At 43.7% G+C, this 21,389-nt stretch overlaps 1 protein-coding gene and 1 pseudogene across 1 annotated transcript; both read left to right on the top strand.

Moving 5' to 3' along the window:
- The first annotated feature begins 7,739 nt into the window (after positions 1–7,739).
- Positions 7,740–8,121, top strand: LOC136135508 (large ribosomal subunit protein eL32-like; annotated as a pseudogene).
- An 11,845-nt stretch (positions 8,122–19,966) lies between these two features.
- LOC136127046 (small ribosomal subunit protein eS4, X isoform-like) lies at positions 19,967–20,751 on the top strand. Its single transcript, XM_065882466.1, is given in 2 exon segments — positions 19,967–20,711; positions 20,714–20,751. Coding segments are annotated over 2 exon segments (783 nt in total).
- Positions 20,752–21,389: the final 638 nt, after the last annotated feature.

Here is a 21,389-nt window from a genome sequence, read left to right as displayed (position 1 = left end):
GGGCCCTAATTACACAACTCATAGGATCAACCCAAATGAGATGGGAGTTTATTTCGGGGTTTTTTTTAATTATTGTTTTTATATATATATATAAATTGCTGCTATGTGTTTTCTTTCCTCTGAGCAATTATGCAGCAAGTACGTAAAGAGGGGAAAAAATATTAATTAAATATAAGGTAATTGTAGAGCTGGCCTTGAGAGAATGAGTCTGAACTCTGGACGATCGCAGGCTACTAGGGTTTGAAGACTGCTCGGGGCCTCCCAGAAAAGAAAGAAATAAAAATACAACCAACCAACAAGCAGATGCAGAGTACAGCAGGAGAAGACCAGCGCACAGAAACACTAGCAGAGCCAAGGGGCTGCAGGGCTCCAAGTACCCAGAAATCAGTGAGGCTGCCGACTGCCCAGGGCTCATTGCTAGAAAGAATGCCCAGAAGTTTATACAATCACACCCCAAAAGATGGTCCAGCCACTCTTCTGGTGATCAGTAGTTAAATCCGTAGATTAAAATGTAAAAAGAAGGCTTCCCTGGTGGCGCAGTGGTTGAGAGTCCACCTGCCGATGCAGGGGACACGGGTTCGTGCCCCGGTCCGGGAAGATCCCACATGCCGCGGAGCGGCTGGGCCCATGAGCCATGGCCACTGAGCCTGCGCGTCTGGAGCCTGTGCTCCGCAACGGGAGAGGCCACAGCAGTGAGAGGCCCGCGTACAGAAAAAAAAAAAAAAAAAAATAGTATAAGCAGATAATGTTGGAAATGAGTATCACAAACCAAATTACTGACCAGGCAAAAATGGAACTCTCTCCCTTACCTGTTCTTCAAAGGCCACCTGAAGTGCCCTCACCCTGAGGAGCAGAATGGCTATTTCAGACAATCAAGCAGCTACTTGTCAGGCCCAGCAACCCCGCTCCAGCTCAGCCTCCAAAGGTTTCAGGCATCCCACTAATTACCACTGATTCAAACAAGTAAAATGGTGCATCACCACACCTGGGGCAGATGCTTTCCATTCCAGAAAAGACCATGCTTTACTAAGGGGAGATCTCGCTAATCCCTGAGTGCCAGAAGAGGAATCAGAAGTTAGAGATCACTTGTGGGCTGTCTCCACAGAGCACCTACTCCTAAAGGGGCACTACTGATGCAAAACTATAGGAGCATAAGGTTTCTTGAAACTCAGTATTTTAATTATTAGAAAATTATACTATATATCATGGCTTCTTACCAGCGGCTCTCGAGGCGCCACATTTTCACTTCCTGGATTAGAGCTTGGCTGCAAAGAAAAATAAAAACAAAAGTAAGATCGCAGTGCCACCCGATGGACATCTAAAAAACCAAAGGTGTGCCATTCTCGAGCAACACACACAAACTACTTCTCATATTTCTCACCAGTTTTCCATACTGCAGAGTGTTCTGTGGTGGGTTACCTGTAAGAAGCAGCCCGAAGAAGAGCCTGAATTTGCCAGTGAACACGAAGAGACTGTTTCTGGGTTTACTGTCACGGCACCTCAAGAAGGCTGCATTTAGCTTAGGAGGGCCCTGGCAGCTGAGCAGCAGGGGCTGGGGACCATCACAAAATCCGCAGCAATAGAAGTCCACAAAAGCCTTTAAGTGAAAGCCAAACTTCCCTTTTGCCGTGTCTCCCCGGCTACTGACCAGCGAGAGCAGAGCAAAAGTGGAGAACCAGATTCAGCCACAAGGGGGCCCCAGTTGCCCACGCTCAGCATTTTCTCTGGGCATCTATTTGGAGCCAAGGAAGCAGCAAACGATGGACACTGGTTCCTATTTATCACCTGTCACTAAGGATACCAATCCCCAGTAGTAAAGAAAGCCGAGTTTAAATCCTTTTTGTAAATAAGCTAGTGACAAGCTGACAGATAAGCAGAGCAACCCACAGCCAGGCAGCATGTGGCCCACTCACCTGGCCCTAGTCTGTTTCCTTCTCTGGATCTCTCCCCTCACCCTCACACTTACCTTCAACCCTTGGCTGATCTGGCCAAAATTCAGAGAAAGGGGGAGAGAGAGAGAGACAGAGACAGACAGACTGGGAGGAAATCTACAAATCTCCAAAAGAAGGAAACAAGCAGCCTGAGAGAGTTATGATTAGTTTACTGTTACTGATGTTTAAACCAATTTCCAATTATCTACAGATAATATCCAGACAAATGAGCTAATCTGTGGGTCTCAGGAGCCAGCCTCCAAACTCCTCCCAGCTAGTCAGATGGTAAGTGCCAAGCCTCCTGGGAAAAAGGATAGAAGGTGGAAGAGGAGAAAGTCCAGTCCACAGAGGGTCCCCAAAGATTTCCTCATGCCCAATTGCTACCACACAGTGGGCACAGGGCCCAGTGACAAGGACTCTGCTGGAAGGACTCTATCTCCTCATTCAAAGTCCTGTCTCAAGAGCCCCTTCTTCTGCCAGGACAAGAAGGTCAGCCAGCATGAAACTAACCAGAAAGTCTCAGAGAACCTGAGCATGCTTTCCCTTCCTCCCTCCCCCACTGTCCCTCCCTCCTAAGGCTCCAGGCATCAGTAAGCTCATGCATTAGGATCTCTAGTCCAGACACCTCTGAGTTCTACACCCAACTGCCTTCCTGCCTCCTCTTGGACTTAACAAAATCCCATAACAGATTCATAATCCTCTCCCTCCGCCACATTTGTACGCTTCCACTGTTCCCTGTCTGGGTGAATGTCACAACCTTCCACCAAAATACGCAAACTAGAATCCAAAAGGCCATCCCTGACAGCTCTTCCCCTCACTTGCCAGAGCAAGTCCTGCCAATACGCCTTCCTAAATATCCATGGAATCAATCATCCACTTCTCTCCATTTCTTCTGTCATCACTTAGGTCCAAGCTTCCAAAATCTCCTGCCTGGACCACTGCCATAGCCTTCTAATCAGCTCACGCACATCCACGCTGGCTCTCTTCTAATTCATTTTCCACACAGCAAACAGACTATCGCTTCAAAACGATAATCTGATCTCATCCACCAACCTGCCCCAGTAAACATCAACAACGCTAATACAGAAAAGCCTTCCCAGCTTGGCCACGCGTCTCCTCTGACTACATATTAGGTCTGCGTGGCACCACGAACCCCAGCTCTGCACAGAACAGACATACTAGCCTTTGCTTCCCCTGTCAGTGGGACTTTACATCAGGTATTCCCTCCCTTCCCTCTGACAATCTGATTCATCCTTCAGATTTCAGTTAAGTCACTTCTCTGGGGAAGCATTCCTTCTCTGACAGCCATGACACGATCAAATCTCCCTAATATACACTCACACCGTATACCTCTCCTTCAAGGGCTGGGCAGAACTGCAACTTTAAGTGTGTGATATCCGATTGATGTTTGTGTCCCTCGCCAGACTATAAACTCCACATGGGCAGAAACTGTCTGTGTTTGCTCATCACTGTATCCCTGGGGCCTAGGACAGTATCAGCCACAGATTAGGCCTTCCATAGATATTTGCTGAATGAATGAATGGTCAATAAAGAGCAGAACAGATTTGGTTTGAATGGGGTATATAAAGTTCATTACCTTCCTGAGGGCTTCCTTCACTCCATTTGGTAAATACTAAGTGCTAACATTTATTTAGCTCCTTCTTCATTTCATTCTCATAATAAATGTATGAAATTATTGCTGATGAGGAAACTGAGGCAAGGGAGGTTAAATAACTTGCCCATGATGACTCAGGTAGTAACTGGTACTAAGATGATTTGAGCCCTTCTACTTAATCAAAATAATCGAGTTTTGTTTAGACTACATTTTATTAAGCAACAACCTTAATACTACCCCATAAATAATAATGTAGGTTATTTGACTAGATGAAACAAACACAAACAGCTTTAATATTTAGGAAGCCTGATTCTGATTTAAACCAAAACTTTCTTCCTGAGATACAACTAATCACTGAGGCATTATCTCCAAGGAACTTCCCTTAAAATTAGTTCATCCCCTGAATAGCTAATGTTTGCCAGAGGAAAAACTTTAAGCAATATACAGTACCAAGTAAGTCTCTTTCATCGTATACCCTTCTGTACCTTTCTAAACTGTGAGCCATGTAAATATATTCTGCTTTAAAAAATTAAATACTAAAAAAATTTGAAAGGAAGCTTCCCTTTCATCCCAACAGCCTCCTCTTCCTTGGGGACACAGCACTGATGCTGGCTCCTTATATATTCTTCCAGGGATATTCAAGGTGTATAAGAAGCACACATGTGTGTGCATATCCCCACCAAGGAATTTAAACAGCAACACTCTCCAAATTCTTCAAACCTCAGCTTCACAGAGCCTTCTGGTGTCTCAGCACACCAAAGCCCAACCTCCAAACTCAATCTCGGAGGCTGCTTAGAAAGGAACAAGCATTTCCGCACCCATATTCCAACTCACGGTACTGTCTGAGGTCGGTTAGACCTTACTAGTGAACTCAGAGGACTTCTCGCCAATCTGGGAATTGCCCAATATGATTACATTCTAGATGATTCGCCAGCTCGTGTTGAAATACCTGTAATCTAAAATGGACCATCCCAATCTCCTGTCTGTGTCCTTTAGAAAACTATTTCTTCATGACCAAGACAGCCTTCATTCCTCTTTACCGCTCTGCACGTTGATTTCCTTGATAATACCATCTGAAATTCTTCATTATATAACTAGTTTATTATCTGTCTATCCTTTAAGTTCCTTGAAGGCAGGCACTTTACCACCTTAGTGAAGGCAGATCTTTAGCACTTAGAATGTCACTTGTACTCAATAAGTATGGGCTTAATTAATTTTTTTAACTAAAAAAATTAAACCAAAGGAACCACTCTATATACATAAGCCAAAATGAAGCAAGCAAAGGACCATAGCAGTGTCTTTCCCTGGAACATTTCACCTACAACAAACCACAAATCTGGCCACTCTCAAAGCAATGTCACGACCCAACGGTTCTCAACCCTGGGGCATAATCACCCCCACAGGGGCATTTAAAAATGTGTGGAGGTGTTTCTGGCTGTCACAGTGACCAGGGAGTCCCATCGGCATTTAGAGGGCAGAGGCTTGGGAGGCTAAATGTCCTGCAATGGACACCACGAAAAACTATTTCATGCAAACACCAACAGGACCCCTGGGAGAATCCTGACCGTTCGCTTCCTCATGAGGAGGAGGAAGACAGACTCCCATCTTTTACATGATGCTGCTTCAAAAGAGGGCTAAGGGGGCTTCCCTGGTGGCGCAGTGGTTGAGAGTCCGCCTGCCGATGCAGGGGACACGGGTTCGTGCCCCGGTCCGGGAAGATCCCACATGTCGCAGAGCGGCTGGGCCCGTGAGCCATGGCCACTGAGCCTGCACGTCCGGAGCCTGTGCTCCGCAACGGGAGAGGCCACAACAGTGAGAGGCCCGAGTACCGCAAAAAAAAAAAAGAGGGCAAAGGTCTGAGCGGGCAACTGCTTGTCAGAAGCTGAACTAAGCTCACACAGGTCCATGAGTCTCATCAGGCCAACTTCTGTGAAAGTCCAATACTTCTCAAACACCTGCCCCTCCATTGACCCCCTTTTAAGTGGTCAAGTCTATTTTCCAGCCTGAAACAAATCCCTACAAATTAAATTCCAACTTAATCCTGAAAACTCTTGACAGGGTGGTTTATGGTTTTAAAAATAATAATAGTAATAGTAAGGTTTAGAAACCACCAGCTGAGGATCCGCAGTCAGGATCCTCAGAGGCTGGAATGCAGAGAGCAGGCAGGGAGAAAAAGCATCAGAATGCTTTAAAAAATAAACAGGCAAACAAAAAAAGGCCACAGTGGCAGGGAGAGAAATGTGTCAGTCTGGTAGAGACAAAGGGCGCTCTCACTCCTGCTGTCCAGGCACTGACCTTCCCCAGCCAGGAGGTGTGCCCACGTGCTGACCTTGATGCACAGCAAAGGTCAACTGCACACACAGCTCAGATCTGAGCAACCAGAAGAACACTCAGTTCTAGGAGCACTCATCCTATACCTGCCAGCAACTGTGTAGCTCTGGGTATGTCCTAGGCAAGATATGGCCTATAGTTCTCTGCTGGGAAGAATAAGATTCAATTCAACAAATGTTGTTGGAGAGGCACTGGTATAGTGGCAAGTGCGTGACCTTTGGCATTAATAACTGAGGGGCTGTGGGTATACTGGTCAACCTCTCTGAACCTCAGTTCCTCATCCACGGGAATAATGGGAATAATACCAACACCCCACATTCAGGATGAGATGAGGATCATGAAAGTTATATCATTCTTCTGCTCAAAATGAACCAATAGAGTCTGCCCTATGATGAAGTAATAGGGACCAGGTTTACCCTCCCACTGTAAACAACTAGAAAACTAAACAAAATAAATGACACCACTGTTTGTAGACACTGGACAACAGGCAATACAGGACTTTGATTCCTGACAGAACAGAAACAAACGATAGGAGCCCTAAGACCACCCTGGCTTCTGCCAGATTTCTGCACATTTCAGACCAAGGACTCAGGACGGGGGCAGTGGTGGGAGGGGGGAATCCCAGCAGATCCCAGCAACAGATTGAGGAAACAGACTGGAGTTCAGGGAGGCTAAGTCAGCTGAAAGGTGCAGGACAGAGTTCCAGAGAGGAGGGAGCTTTGCAGAAAGGGAGCTCCAGAAATCTGCACAGAGGTTTCCTTAAGTCTGTACTGAATATTAAAATGTGTACATGCATAGAATGACACTCCACGAGACTGAAAAAAGACTGATGAAGAAGCTGCAAGCTGAATAGTTCCCAGAACCCTCATAGGTCTCACAAGTCCCAAGCACCAGAGTGGAGCATTCTCCCTGCTCGATCAGGGCATTCAGTAGAGACCTGGAAGGGCCACATCTTGGTGGGGGGCGGGGGGGGGGGGTCAGATCACCCCTAGGATAAAAACGATCCTAGATCAGGACTTGAAAGAATCAGAATGAACCAAAAGTAACTTAATCACCCACCAGAACAAAACTCAACACTCTTTAAATTAAGATCGCAATCCAGACCCTCAATGATGTAAAATTCACAGCACCCAGCACCTAATCAAAAATCTCAACATGTGTCGAGAAGCAGGAAACTGTGACCTATAATAATAAGAAAAATTAGAATAATTAGCAAACAAGAGCATTAAGACAGTGTCATAACTTTATTCAAGAATTTAACTCATTTAAAAAATACAAATATCAAATCATGTTGTACACCTGAAATTAACATAATATGGTATGTTGAGTAAACCTCAATAAATAAAAAAGAATTTAAAGGAAAACATGATCATAGTAAGGAGAGAAATGTGAGGTATAAAAAGAAAATAGAACTTCCAGAGATGAAAAAACACGTCTGAAATAAAAATTTCACTGAATGGTAATGACAATAGGTTAGATACTGCAGGGAAAAAAAAGTAAGTGCACTTGAAAACATAGGAAGAGAAACTGAGCAAAATGAAGGAGAGGGGGAAAAAGACCAAAAAAAGAAAAATATTTGAAGAAATAATGGCTGAAAAATTTCCAAGTTTGATGAAAACTACAAACTCACAAAGAAGCTCAACACACTCCAAGCAGAACAAACACAAAAGTGACTAAGGTGCACCATAATCACGTGCTCAAAGTTCATGAAAAGGGGAAAATCCTTTAAGTAGCCAGAAAAAAATTAATCAAAATTAAGAATGAGTTCAGACTTCTGATCAGCAACTGTGCAAACCAAAAATAATACAATGGAACAGTATCTTCAGCTCTTCCTTGGCCTGCCTACAGAGGTGGCAGCCACCATGGCCGCCCTCAAACCCCTCGTGAAGCTCAAGATTGTCAAAAAGACCAAGAAGTTCAACCCACACCAGTCAGACTGATATGTCAAAATTAAGCGGAACTGGCAGAAATCCAGAGGCACTGTGCACAGGAAATTCAAGGGCCAGATCCTGATGCCCAACATTGGTTATGGGAGCAACAGGAAAACAAAGTTCATGCTGCCCAGTGGCTTCCGGAAGTTCCTGGTCCACAACTTCAAGGAGCTTGAAGGGCTGCTGATGTGAAACAAATCTTACTGTGCTGAGATTACTCCAAGAACTCAAAGCCACTGCGGAAAGATCAGCCCCGCTGGCCATCAGAGTCGCCAATCCCAATGCCAGGCTGCACAGCAAAGAAAATGAATAGACAGGTCATGTGCACATTGCGTTTGTGTTGGAAGGAAAAAAAAAAAAAACACATATAAACTCAGCCATCTGAGATTTAAAAAAAAATAGTATCTTTAAAATGCCCACAGAGGGCGGGGCGGGGGGGAGGGGGGGAGATACAACATGACTGTCAACCTAGAATTCTATATCCAATGAAAATATCTTTCAAAAATGAATACAAATTAAAGATTTTTTCAAAAGGAAAAAAAAAGCTAGAATTTGCCAACAGTATACTTGTACCACAAGAAATGTTAAAACGCTCCAATTAAAAGGCAGAGATTGTCAGACTGGGTGGGGAGAAAATGCAAGATGGAGCTATAGGGCCTCCCTGGTGGCACAGTGGTTGAGAGTCCGCCTGCCAGTGCAGGGGACACGGATTCGTGCCCCGGTCCGGGAAGATCCCACATGCCGCGGAGCGGCTGGGCCCATGAGCCATGGCTGCTGAGCCTGCGCATCCGGAGCCTGTGCTCCGCAACAGGAGAGGCCACAACAGTGAGAGGCCCGCATACAGCAAAAAAAAAAAAAGAAGTAAAAGATGGAGCTATATATTGCCGACAAGAAACCCATTTTAAAGAAAAAGACACACATAGCTAAAAGGCCAAAGGATGGAAAATGATATACCATGCAAACACTAATCATAAGAAAGCTGTAGTGGCAATATTAATCTCAGGCAACTTCAAACTAAAAGATATTACCAATGATAAACAAGGACATTTCCAAAATAAAGGAGTCAGTCAAGAAGACATAATAATCTTGTATAAGTATGCACTCATAATAGTTTCAAAACACATAAAGTAAATCAGACCGAATTTAAAAGATAAAAAGACAAATCCATAGTTATAGTTGGGGATTTAAATAATCTTCTCACCTTAATCAAAAAGTCAGTAAGGATACAGAAGACCTAAATAATACTATCAACCAACATGGCCTAATAACATTCCCAGAACACTTCACCCAACAGCAGCAAAATATACATTACAGCTGACCCTTGAACAAGGGAGTGAGGGAGAGTGACCCACACACAGTCAAAAATCCACATATAACTTTACAGTTGACCCTCCATATCCAAGGTTCCCCATCCACAGACTCAACCAACTGCAAATAGTGTAGTAATGAAGAATGTATTTATTAAAGAAGCTTTTAAGTGGACCTGCACAGTTCAAATCTATATTGTTCAACGGTAAAATGTATTTTCAAGTTCATAAGGAAAATTCAACAAGACAGACCATAAAATAAATTTACAAGACTTGAAATCATATAGAAAATGTTCTCTGATCACAATGGGATGTTCTCTGATCACAATGGGATTAAACTAGAAATCACAGAAAAAAATACGGAAAAATTTCAAATGTTTGGAAATTAAACTTCTAAATAATCTATGGGTCAAAGAAGAAATTACAGGGGAAGTAAGAAAATATTCTGAACTGAATGACAACGAAAACACAACACATCTAAATTTGTGGAATGCAGCAAAAGCCGTGCTTAGAAGGAAGTTTACAGTTTTAGTTAGTGACTTTAGAAAAGAAGCTAGAAAAATAGAACAAATGAAACCCAAAGTAAATAGTAAGAAATAAAATTTAAAACTTACAAACAACAGAGGAAAATCAATGAAATAAAAACTGGTGTTCTGAAGAACACTAAAATTGATAAATCTGTATGCAGACTGATTAAAACAGACATTAATTTCCAATATTAGGAATGAAAAAGGGGAAATCTCTGCGTATTTTATATACATTTAAAAGATAAGGGAGGGACTTCCCTGGTGGCGCAGTGGTTAAGAATCTGCCTGCCAACGCAGGGGACACGGGTTCAAGTCCTGGACCAGTAACATCCCACATGCCACGGAGCAACTAAGCCTGTGTGCCACAACTACTGAGCCTGCACTCTAGAGCCCGTGAGCCACTACTGAGCCCATGTGCCTCAACTACTGAAGCTCGCACACCTAGAGCCTGCAACAAAGAAAAGCCACCACAATGAGAAGCCCACACACCGCAACAAAGAGTAGCCCCTGCTCGCTGCAACGAGAGAAAGCCAACTTGCAGCAACGAAGACCCAACACAGCCATAAGATAAATAAATTTTAAAAAATTTTTAAAAGATAAGGGAGGGCTTCCCTGGTGGCGCAGTGGTTGGGAGTCCGCCTGCTGATGCGGGGGACGCGGGTTCGTGCCCCGGTCTGGGAGGATCCCGCATGCCGCGGAGCGGCTGGGCCCGTGGGCCATGGCCGCTGAGCCTGCGCGTCCGGAGCCTGTGCTCCGCGATGGGAGAGGCCACAACGGTGAGAGGTCCGCGTACAGCAAAAAAAAAAAAAAAAAAAAAAAAAAAAGATAAGGGAATATTATGAAAAACCTTACAAACAAATTTGACAACTGCAAATGACTGCAAATTCCTTGAGACACAATATGCCAAAGCGGACCCTAGGAAAAAACCAGAAAAGCTTAATAGCCTTATATCTGTTTTTAAAATACATAACTAATAATTTAAAACATAATTTTAAAATACTTAATTTAAAAAGAAATTAAGGGACTTCCCTGGAGATCCAGTGAGTATGACTCCATGCTCCCAATGAAGGGGGCCCAGGTTCAATTCCTGGCAGGGGAACTAGATCCTGCATGCATGCCGCAACTAAGAAGTCCACATGCTGCAACTAAGACCTGGTGCAGCCAAAATAAATAAATAAATAATAAAAAGAAATTAAGTTTACAACTAAAATTTTAAAAGAAAACGCTAGGCCCAGGTGGCTTCACTGGTGAATTCTATCAAACATTTAAGAAAATAATAATAGCTGTCTTATAATAAACTATTTCAGAAAGTATAATAGAAAAAAAAGGTCGGGGGGTGGGGGCTCCCTGGTGGCCTAGTGGCTAGGATTCCGGGCTTTCACTGCCGTGGCCCGGGTTCAATCCCCGGTCTGGGAACTGCGATCCTGTAAGATGCGTGGCGCAGCCAAAAAAAAGGTAAAAATTCCCAATTCATTCTGATAGGCCAGCATTACCTTGACAACAAAACTAGACATAGATTTCACACACACAAACTATAAGTCAATATCCCTCATAAACATAAATGTGAAAATCCTTAACAAAATATTGCCAACTCAAATCCAGCATTATATATCAATAAAAAGGGTAATATATCATGACCAAGTGGAATTTATCCAACAAATGCAAGAGTAGTTTAACATTTGAAAAATCAATCAACGTAACTCACGTATTAACAGAATAAAGGAGGAAAACAATAGAATCAACTCAACAGACAGCAAAAAGAGCACCTGACGACATTCAAAACACATATGATTAAAAAAAAACTAAGCAAAGTAAAAATAAAGGGGACCTTCAAAAAAACCTATGGTTGGGACTTTCCTGGTGGTGAAGTGGTTAAGAATCCGCCTGCCAACGCAGGGAACATGGGTTTGATCCCTGGTCTGGCAAAGGCCCACATGCCGCAGAGCAACTAAGCCTGTGCGCCACAGCTACTGAGCCTGAGCTCTAGAGCCTGTGCACCGCAACTACTGAGCCCACGTGCTGCTACTGAATGCCGTGCACCTAGAAGAGTCCGTGCTCCACAACAAGAGAAGCCACTGCAATGAGAAGCCTGTGCACCACAACAATGAGTAGTCCCAGCTCACCACAGCTAGATAAAGCCTGTGCACAGCAATGAAGACCCAACACAGCCAAAAATAAAAAATTTTAAAAATTTAGAAATTGAAAAACCTATAGCTAACATCATAGTTAAACATGAAAGATTGAGTGCATTTTCCCTAAGATCAGGAATAAGGCAAGAATGTCTACTCCCAATATTTCTTTTAACATTGTACTAAAAGTCCTGCACAGTGCAGTAAAGCAAGAAAAAAAAGGGCATACAAATTGGAAAGCAAGAAGTAAAGCTGTCTTTACTTGCAGATGACATAATCATCTACAGAGAAACAAGGAATCTACCCAAAAAACTATTAGAATTACAAATGAGCTTTGCAGATACAAGGCCAACACACAAACTCAATTTTATTTCTGTACACTAACACTGAACAATTAAAAATGAAATTTAAACATTAAATACAAAAAAATGAAATATTTAGAGAGAAATTTAACAGAATGTGTACATGACCTACACGCTTAAAACTCTAAAATACTACTAAGGAAAATCAAAGACCTAAATAGAGGGGCTTCCCTGGTGGCACAGTGGTTGAGAGTCCGCCTGCCGATGCAGGGGACACAGGTTTGTGCCCCGGTCCGGGAGGATCCCACATGCCGCAGAGCGGCTGGGCCCGTGAGCCACGGCCACTGAGCCTGCGCGTCAGAGCCTGTGCTCCGCAACGGGAGAGTCCGCAACAGTGAGAGGCCCGCATACCACAAAAAAAAAAAAAAAAAAAAAGACCTAAATGGAGACATATATCATTTTACAAAATCAGAGGATCAATATTGTTAAGATGTCAATTCTCCCCGAAACTGATCTATAGATTCCACACAATCCCAGTAAAAATCCCAGCAAGCTTTTTTGTAAGAACTGATAAACTGATTCTAAAATTTATATAGAGAAGCAATGGACCAAAGCTAGAACAATTTTGAAAAAGAATAAAGTCAGAACACTTTACACTACCTGATTTCAAGATTTACTATAAAGCTACAGCATTCAAGATAGTACGATTGACCCCTGAACAACACAGTGGTTAGGGGGGCTGACCCTCCACACAGTCAAAAATCCACATGTAACTTTACAGTTAGCCCTCCATATCTATGGATTCAACCAACCATGAATTGTGTAGCACTGTAATATGTATTTGTTGAAAAAGAAATCCAAGTATAAGTGGACCCAGGCAGTTCAAACTCCTGTTGTTCAAAAGTCAACTGTATTTCCTTCACATTAGGAGAAACATAGATAAATGCAACAGAAGAGAGTCCAGAAATTAACCTATTATATACAATTTTTTTAATTTTTGACAAAGATGGCAAGATAATTCAATGGAGAAAGGGTAATCTGTTCAACAAATGATGCTGGAACAACTGATATCCATATGGGGAAAAAAAAATTAACCTCAGCCTTTACCAATAAGCACATGAAAAGAGCTGCTTAATGTTATTTGTCAACACAGAAATGCAAATTAAAAGCACAGTGAAATACCACTACATACTCACTAGAATGGCTAAAATTAAAACAGACAGACAATACCAAGGGTTGATATGGATGTGGGGCAACTGGAATGCTCATACACTGCTGGTGGAATGAAAAATATTACAACTTTGTAAAACACGTAAGCAATTTATTATAGAACTAAACATACACTTAGCATGTGACCCAGTAAATACACTCATAGGTATTTACCAAGAAAAATGAAAACATATGTATTCACAAACACACTTGAATATTTATAGTAGCCCCAAACTAGAACCAATCATGTGGGGGAAAGACTCTAATGTGACCGCCATGATCCCCACCTCCTGGTATTCATGCCCTTGTGTTGTCCCTTTGAGTGTGGGCAGGAACTATGACTTGCTTCTGGCCAACAGAGTACAGTAACAGTGACAGAATGCATGTAATTACACACATGTGGTTACAATATCTAAGACTGTAATGTCCACTTGCCTTTGAGGAAACAAGTGGCCATCCTGGGAAGACCCATGTGGCAAGAAACTGAGGGCAGGTCCTGGGTGACAGCCAGTCACAAAGAGAGGTCCTCAGTCTGAAGTCCATAAGGAACTAAATGCTGTCAATAAGCACATGAGCTAGGAAGCAGATCCTTCCCCAGTCAGGACTCCAATGAGATCACAGCCCTGGCAGACACCTTGACTGCTGCCTTGTGAGACTCAGCTGAACTGTGTCCTGACTCCTGACCCACAGAAACTGTGAGACAATAAACGTGTGCTGCGTTAAGCTGCTAAATTTATAATAACACTGTTATACAATAGGTAATTAATATAATCCAAATCCATCAAGTGGTGAACAGATCAACAAACTGTGGTATAGCTATACAATGGAATACTACCCACTAATAAAAAGTAATGAATTACCGAGACATACAATATAAATTTCACAAACACTATTATGAGCAAAAGTGAGACACAAAAGAATATTTACATTATGAAAACATTCGTATGTAATCCTAGGAGAGACAAATATAATCTATAGCGATAAAAAGCAGTTCAGATTTCCTGAGGCCAAAGGCTAGGATTTACTGGGAAGCAAGGTAAGGGAACATTCAGGAATACTGGAACTGTTTTGATGTTGATTGTGGTGGTGGTTACACAGGTATATACATTTGTCAAAACTGACCACAACACATCTATTGGAATTCCACAGTAAAGCTTTTGGCCACAAAGACTTGGTCACTCAGAAAGCTATTAATCTATGGATTTTAAGTTAGGATAGGGGCAGCTTTGGGGAATTGGCTAGTAATGGGAGGGACGCCAAGGAGGCTTCTGAGGTCCCAGTAACGCTTGATTTCTTGATCTGAGTACTGGTTACACAAGTGTGTGCTCACTCCGTGAAAATTCACCAAGCTGGACACATAATTGGTGTAATTTCTGGGTGTATGTTAAACAGCAGTAAAAAGATTTAAAAAAATTTTAAAGGCTAGGGAGTCATTCTAAATTAAAGCATACTAAAGAGACAAATCAATGCACTCCCTATTTCTTCATTGGATCCTGATTTTTTTTTAAATTGGAGAATTTTGAATGTGGTATTAGTATATAATATTTTATCAATACCAAACTTCTTGTGTGATAATGGTATTATGGTTATGTAGGAGAATAACCTTACTCTTATGAGAGACAAGATGAAGTATTCTAGGATGAAATATCATGATGTCTGTAACTTACTATCAAATCCTTCAAAAATATACATAAAGAGACTGAGATAAAGCTAATTCAGCAAAATGTAAACAGTGTATCTTGGTGAAGTTTTTATGGGAGTTTTACAGGAGTTCTCTGTATTATTCTTTCAACTTTCCTATAAGTTGGAAACTTTTCAAAATAAAGAGTGAGGGGAAAAATGTCTTGTTTGAACTACTGTTATTCAAGGGTTCAATAATCTTCCAAAACTGCGTACAGAAACTTGGAGATGGAAACCAACATTCACTGAGCACTTAATATGCAACACACACTCTTAACATCTGTGGCTTCAGTCAACCCTCAAATGGGATTATTATTACTCCCATCTTACAGAGAAGAAAACTGAGGTTCAGAGAGGTAGAGTGACAAGTCCAATAGTGAGTGAGTGCTGGAGTTCAAAGCAAAGTCTGTCAGGATACAAGGCCATGCTCTTCCACTCCGTAACATCTTTGCTGTACTCTTCTCCCTTCCCTGCCTCTGTGTTTTCTCAGTCCAAAATTTATTATATCCAGTGAACCTGAACAGATTAGAAATCTATGTTCCGTAATAAGTCTCAATATTCAACAACCATTAAACAGTCAGATTGAACCATGCTTCTGCCCTTCACTAAAGACAGAAAAACTGATGGGAAAGTACAAAAATAGGGATGACATTTCCCGTTCCTATGGGCCATAACATGTACAGACTAGAAGGGACTTTGATAAGAGATTAGCCATACAAAACCAAGTAATGTGGAGTAAACAGGATAAGCAATAAATGCAATTCCAACAGACTGTTTTGAAGACAGCCTAAAAAGACTACACCATTATGAAAACGAAAGTATATCGCTGAAATCTAAAAAGGCACAAAGGACAGCTAGGATAAACACCGGCATTCAGCGTGTTCCTTTAAATTTCAAGGAAATTACTCCCGAGCAAATTAAAAACCAACCTTAGTGGACTGGTGGTCAACATATGAAATTTCATATCCCAAAAAATGTTTTAATAGGGATTGAGAAAAGGCTTAGATGGTTTGTAAGTGAAACTCCAGAGTTTACTGAATGGAATAATAATAGGTAACACATTGTGTCAGGCACTGTTCTAAAATAAGTTAATTCATTTAATCCTCAGAGCAATGCTATGAGTTAGGCACTAGTATTATTCCTATTTTACAGATGGGGAAACTAAGACCAGAGAAGTTAAGTAACTTGTCCAAGATCACACAGCTGGTAAGTAGTGGGACTAGGATCCTAGACCAGTAGGGATGGCTCCAGAGTCCATACTTTTAACCACTGCTCTACACTGCCTTTCAAAGAAAGAAACTGTTGGTTATCTACCCTTAATCTTTCAAAATGAGAGACTGATGCCACAAGGCCAACTAACAAACTTTCTATGAGAGACAGAATACTGCCTCAGTCCCAAAGGTGTGATGCGTTCTTCTCAGACACAAACCAGGTTTGGAGGAAATACCCAAACAGTTCATTCTTTCAGTTCCACTCTGCTTTACTGGAGAAATGGGAAACCCACTGATCAGGACTAGAAAATGAAATGAGAAGCAACTGCTAAAGAGAGTTGGTTTACTTTAAATGTGTGCATTTGGGGCTTCCCTGGGGGTGCAGTGGATAAGAAACTGCCTGCCAATGCAGGGGACCAAGGTTTGAGCCCTGGCCCGGGAAGAGCCCCCATGCCGCGAAGCAACTAAGCCCATGCGCCACAATACTGAGCCTGCACTCTAGAGCCCGTGAGTCACAACTACTGAAGCCCGCGTGCCTCGAGCCTGTGCTCGACAAGAAGAGAAGCCACCGCAAGGAGAAGCCCGCGCACCGCAACCAAGCGTAGCCCCCGCTCGCCGCACTAGAGAAAGACTGCGCGCAGGAGCGAAGACCCAACACAGCCAAAAATAAAACTTTAAAAAAAAAATTTTGTTTTATGTGTGCATTTGCAGCTTATTGTCAGTGACAGAATTTGGCGTAAAGCATTCAAGTTTTTTCCCAAGCTGTCAGCATTTTCTGACGCAATCCCATCTCCATCAGCTTTGGAAAGGAGGGCAAAGCAGCAGCAGAGTTGAAAACCAAACAAGTGCTGGCCCAGCCCCCTTAAGGAACCTAGATCCCTTGCACGTGTACAGAGAGGACAATTTCCAGAACCAAAGGAAACCTTGGGCACTACAAAGGCTCCGAGTGGCAGAACTTTTAGTAACCTTCACAGCACAGGCAAATTACACGCGCTGGCATCCTTTAATCCCAGCCTATGGGCATTCCTAACATGTAACAGCTCAGAGGAACCTAGATTCTGAGGAGCCTCAGCATTTCAGCAAGCTAAGCGGGTTAAGGCAGGAAAGGAGGGCCCACCCCACCACCAGGACACTCTCCACACTCCAGAATTTCCGACAGTGAGAAGACCAGAATCAGCCCTAGATATTTCTCAGGTTTTACAAGCTGGACATCTCTCTGAATCATTCACTCTGCTAACGGAAGCTGGTCTGGGGAACTCACAACTCCTCTATGTGCAATTCCTGTAACAGAATTATCATGAAGAATAAAAGAGTAGTAAGAAACACTAAGCCGTATTCTTCCAAGGAAGGAACTGAAATACCAGGAGGCCGCTGAGAAGTCCACAGGTGTTTCAAGCAGGTGAGAGATGAGTGATGAGGTTCAGGTTGAAAGCAGTTTCTTCCTCCTCTACCTAATCCTAACGAAACTTAAACATGTAGGGCTAACTAGTCGACTCAAAAGCAGCCGGGTTCAAACCCAGGCTTAATCAGGCAACTGATTTGCGGCGCGTTACAGACCCTGCAAAATGGCGGTTAATAGCCCGTACTTCATAAAGATTGTAATGAGCATTAAACGAGATAATAAGCGTAATTTGTCTTCCGCATGACAGCACACACTCCGTAATTGTAAGGTACCGCTTACCCCATCGTCCTCACCTCAGCCCACCCCACCTTTGGACTACAAACGCCTACAGAGGCCTTAGCATCCACTGCTTCCTGACAGCAGACGTACAGGCAGGAGCACCGGTCCTCAAGGTCCCCCGACTGGAGTGGGATTCGGCTGAGTCTGTGGCTGAAAAGCTAGAGCCCTTGGCCAAGAAAACCTAACTCTGGGCAGCAAAGACGGATCACCAGCCAAAAGCTCGGTGGCGTCGGTTCATTACAGTGAGTTCACGTCCTACCAACGCACTGAGAGGGTCCAAGTACATTTCCCCCCCTCCAACTTGGCAGGGAAAACGCAAAGGTGACTAAAGACGAAGAGGCTGGCAGCGGGGCCACCCAGAAGGCTGAGGCTGCGAGAGAGAGGGAACCGTGATGGAGTAAGGCCTATCCCGAGAGGGAAGGGCCGGGAACGATCCAGCCTCTCTCACCCCTCTCCTCAAGCAGGGGCCCTCGCAGCTCAAGCCTGGGGGACCTCTCAAGGGTCCCGCCACCGACCTGGCCAAGCACAAGTGGGACCCGAGGGGCCGGCAGGCGGGAAGTGAGGGTGGGGCCCTCGGGCGCCCCCGGGCCCGTGCTCGGGAATGTGGTCAAGGAGGGGTCACGCGGGGAGGGGCCGGGCGGCGAGGACCCGGGGAGGGGCGGGGCCCCGGAGGGGGCAAGAGGTCGGAGCCCCCGGCTTCCGAGGCTCAGGGTCCCCACCGGGCTCCCAGCCACCCGCCGAGCGCCCCCTCCAGCGGGGTCCCCGCCGGTACGGCGGGGCAGTCCCACTACCCTCACCTGGCTCGGCTGCTCTGCCTGCTCCGAAGACGCCATCTTTCTGAGGCCTGACTAGTCTATCGCCGCTGGGCGAGGCTTCTCCCAAGCGCCCTCGCTCTCGCTCTCTCGCCCAGACTAAAGTAGCCGGAACTGAGCTGTCGATGGGGGACGCCCGGGGAGTAGAGGGGAGCTCCCACGTCCCTCACACCGCTTACTGTTTCCATTAGGTCTCTGCTTTCCAGCAAGAACGATGCCTGTCCTTTTTGCTTTCTTATATGTATATTATACTTATTGAATTAAATCTCTGCCCATCTTCACAGTGCCTTGGGCACATGTAGGGACACCCTAAGTATTTAATAAGTGAATGAATGTGAAGAAACCTGGAAATTAATTAATTAATTAACTGATGGTTCAGTCGAGTGCCTACCATTTGCCAGGCACTTTAGTAGCCGCGAGAAATAAAAAGATGCAAGACTCAACCCCTGCTCTCAAGTCTAGGCCAAATACACACACACACACACGCAATTACATCTTGGAGCTAGGAGTCTGATAACGGTATGCAGGTCTATTAGGAGAATTCGGAAGAGGGGGCTTTTTTGGAGAGGAGAGGCTTCTACGAACTGTTTTCACTTTATAGCGGTTGAGTTGTTAGATTTTAAGCTAACTGCGAAATTATACGAAAGGGTTGCATACATTAGAACTATCAGTCAGTTACATTGCAGTTGTTTTTTGATCAATGATGGTGTATTCAAAAGGGTTGCCTCAGTTAACAATTCCTCCTACCAAACAATTTTACATGTCTTTTTCTCATAATATCTTATTTCCTTTAATAAACAAAATATGAAAGAGATTGACCCTGAATGAATACGGGCTGATAATTATTCCTTGTTTATATAGAATGCCCCCCCTTTTTAAAAAAATTTTATTTATTTATGGCTGTGTTGGGTCTTCGTTTCTGTGCGAGGGCTTTCTCTAGTTGCGGCAAGTGGGGGCCACTCTTCATCGCGGTGCGCGGAGAATGCCCCTTTTTAAGCAAGGAAACTTTCTGATAATTTTTAAATTATTACTTTAATCTTAAATGTTAGTTTTTCAGGAGTGAAAAACACAGACTTTTCCATAAGTAGCAGTATTAGAACAAAGACAGATGTATCGTCAAGCAGCACCTGAACAACCTCAAAAGTAATGTGGTTCGCATTTACCCTTTTCTCTCTGGTTTCTTTGAGACCTTAATGTTTAATCTAGTTATTTAAGCATTTCGTTCCGAGGTCCCAACCCAATTGGCAGAGCTGAAGCAGGGAATCGAAAGAGTGGAGCTATTTCCGTGCCTAGCGCAGCCATGGCTTGTGGTCCCAGGAAGCACCTGAAGCGCGTAGCACCTCCAAAGCATTGGATGCTGGATAAACTGACTGGTGTGTTTGCTCCTCGTCCATCTACCGGTCCCCACAATCTGAGGGAATGTCTCCCTCTAGTTATTTTCCTAAGGAACAGACTTAAATATGCCCTAACAGGAGATGAAGTAAAGATCTGCATGCAGCGTTTCGTTAAGATTGATGGCAAGATCTGCACTGATACAACCTACCCTGCTGGTTTTATGGATGTCATCAGCATTGACAGGACTGGAGAGAATTTTCATCTGATCTATGACACCAAGGGTCGCTTTGCTGTTCATCGTATTACACCTGAGGAGGCCAAGTATAAGTTATGCAAAGTGAGAAAGGTCTTTATGGGGACAAAAGGAATCCCTCATCTGGTGACCCATGATGCTCGCACCATCCGCTACCCTGATCCCTTCATCAAGGTGAATGACACCATTCAGATTGATTTGGAGACTGGCAAGATTACTGATTTCATCAAATTTGACACTGGTAACCTGTGCATGGTGACTGGAGGTGCTAACCTGGGAAGAATTGGTGTGATCACTAACCGGGAGAGACATCCTGGTTCTTTTGACGCAGTTCATGTGAAAGATGCCAACGGCAATAGCTTTGCCACGCGGCTCTCCAACATTTTTGTTATTGGCAAAGGCAACAAACCGTGGATCTCTCTTCCTCGTGGAAAGGGTATCCGCCTTACCATTGCTGAGGAGACAAGAGACTGGCTGCCAAACAGAGCAGTGGATAAAATTATCTCTAAGTGACGTGATTGGGAAAGTCTTTGTACTTATAGATAATATTACATAATTAAAAGCCTCTTTAGTGTTAAAAAAAAAAAAGAGTGGAAATGTGCGAGTACCTTATGCTTCTCTGTTATGTTTTCAGCCAGACTGAAAGCTACACTCATCATTTTTTAAAACTGACTTCCTTCAGATCAGCGTGAAGGTTGGGACATTTTATAGATTTGTTCAGGTTGGAAAGGAAAAACAAATTAACACAGTACAATGACACTGCTTTATGTATTAATATCTTGCCATCTATCTATATATACAGAAAGGAGTGCTGTAACAATTCAAGGGAGTATACGGGCGTGTCCTTCATAATACAAAGTAAATCCCTATTGACCTCATTTTGAACGCGCGAATGCAACTCCTTAATATAAGGCAGAAAAAAAACCCACCTCCGGCGTCCGGATTGCGCGACCTAAGTCGGCTTTGAACCCACAGACTACAGCTCCCGGCATGCCCCCGGGGCCGCAGGGGATTAGCTGCAACTAGAACTACACCTCCCGGCGTGCCTTGTTCCCACGCGTGATTTGCTACAGCGAGAACTACATCTCCCGGCATGCCGTGGGGGTGGAGTTGGGTAGGACTCCCGCGGCTAACC

The sequence above is a fragment of the Phocoena phocoena genome, chromosome 1 (genome assembly GCF_963924675.1).
Source record: "Phocoena phocoena chromosome 1, mPhoPho1.1, whole genome shotgun sequence".
In the NCBI taxonomy this organism is placed as follows: domain Eukaryota; kingdom Metazoa; phylum Chordata; class Mammalia; order Artiodactyla; family Phocoenidae; genus Phocoena; species Phocoena phocoena.
Note: the sequence above shows the minus strand (reverse complement) of the source record. Positions and strands in the feature narration are given on the sequence as shown.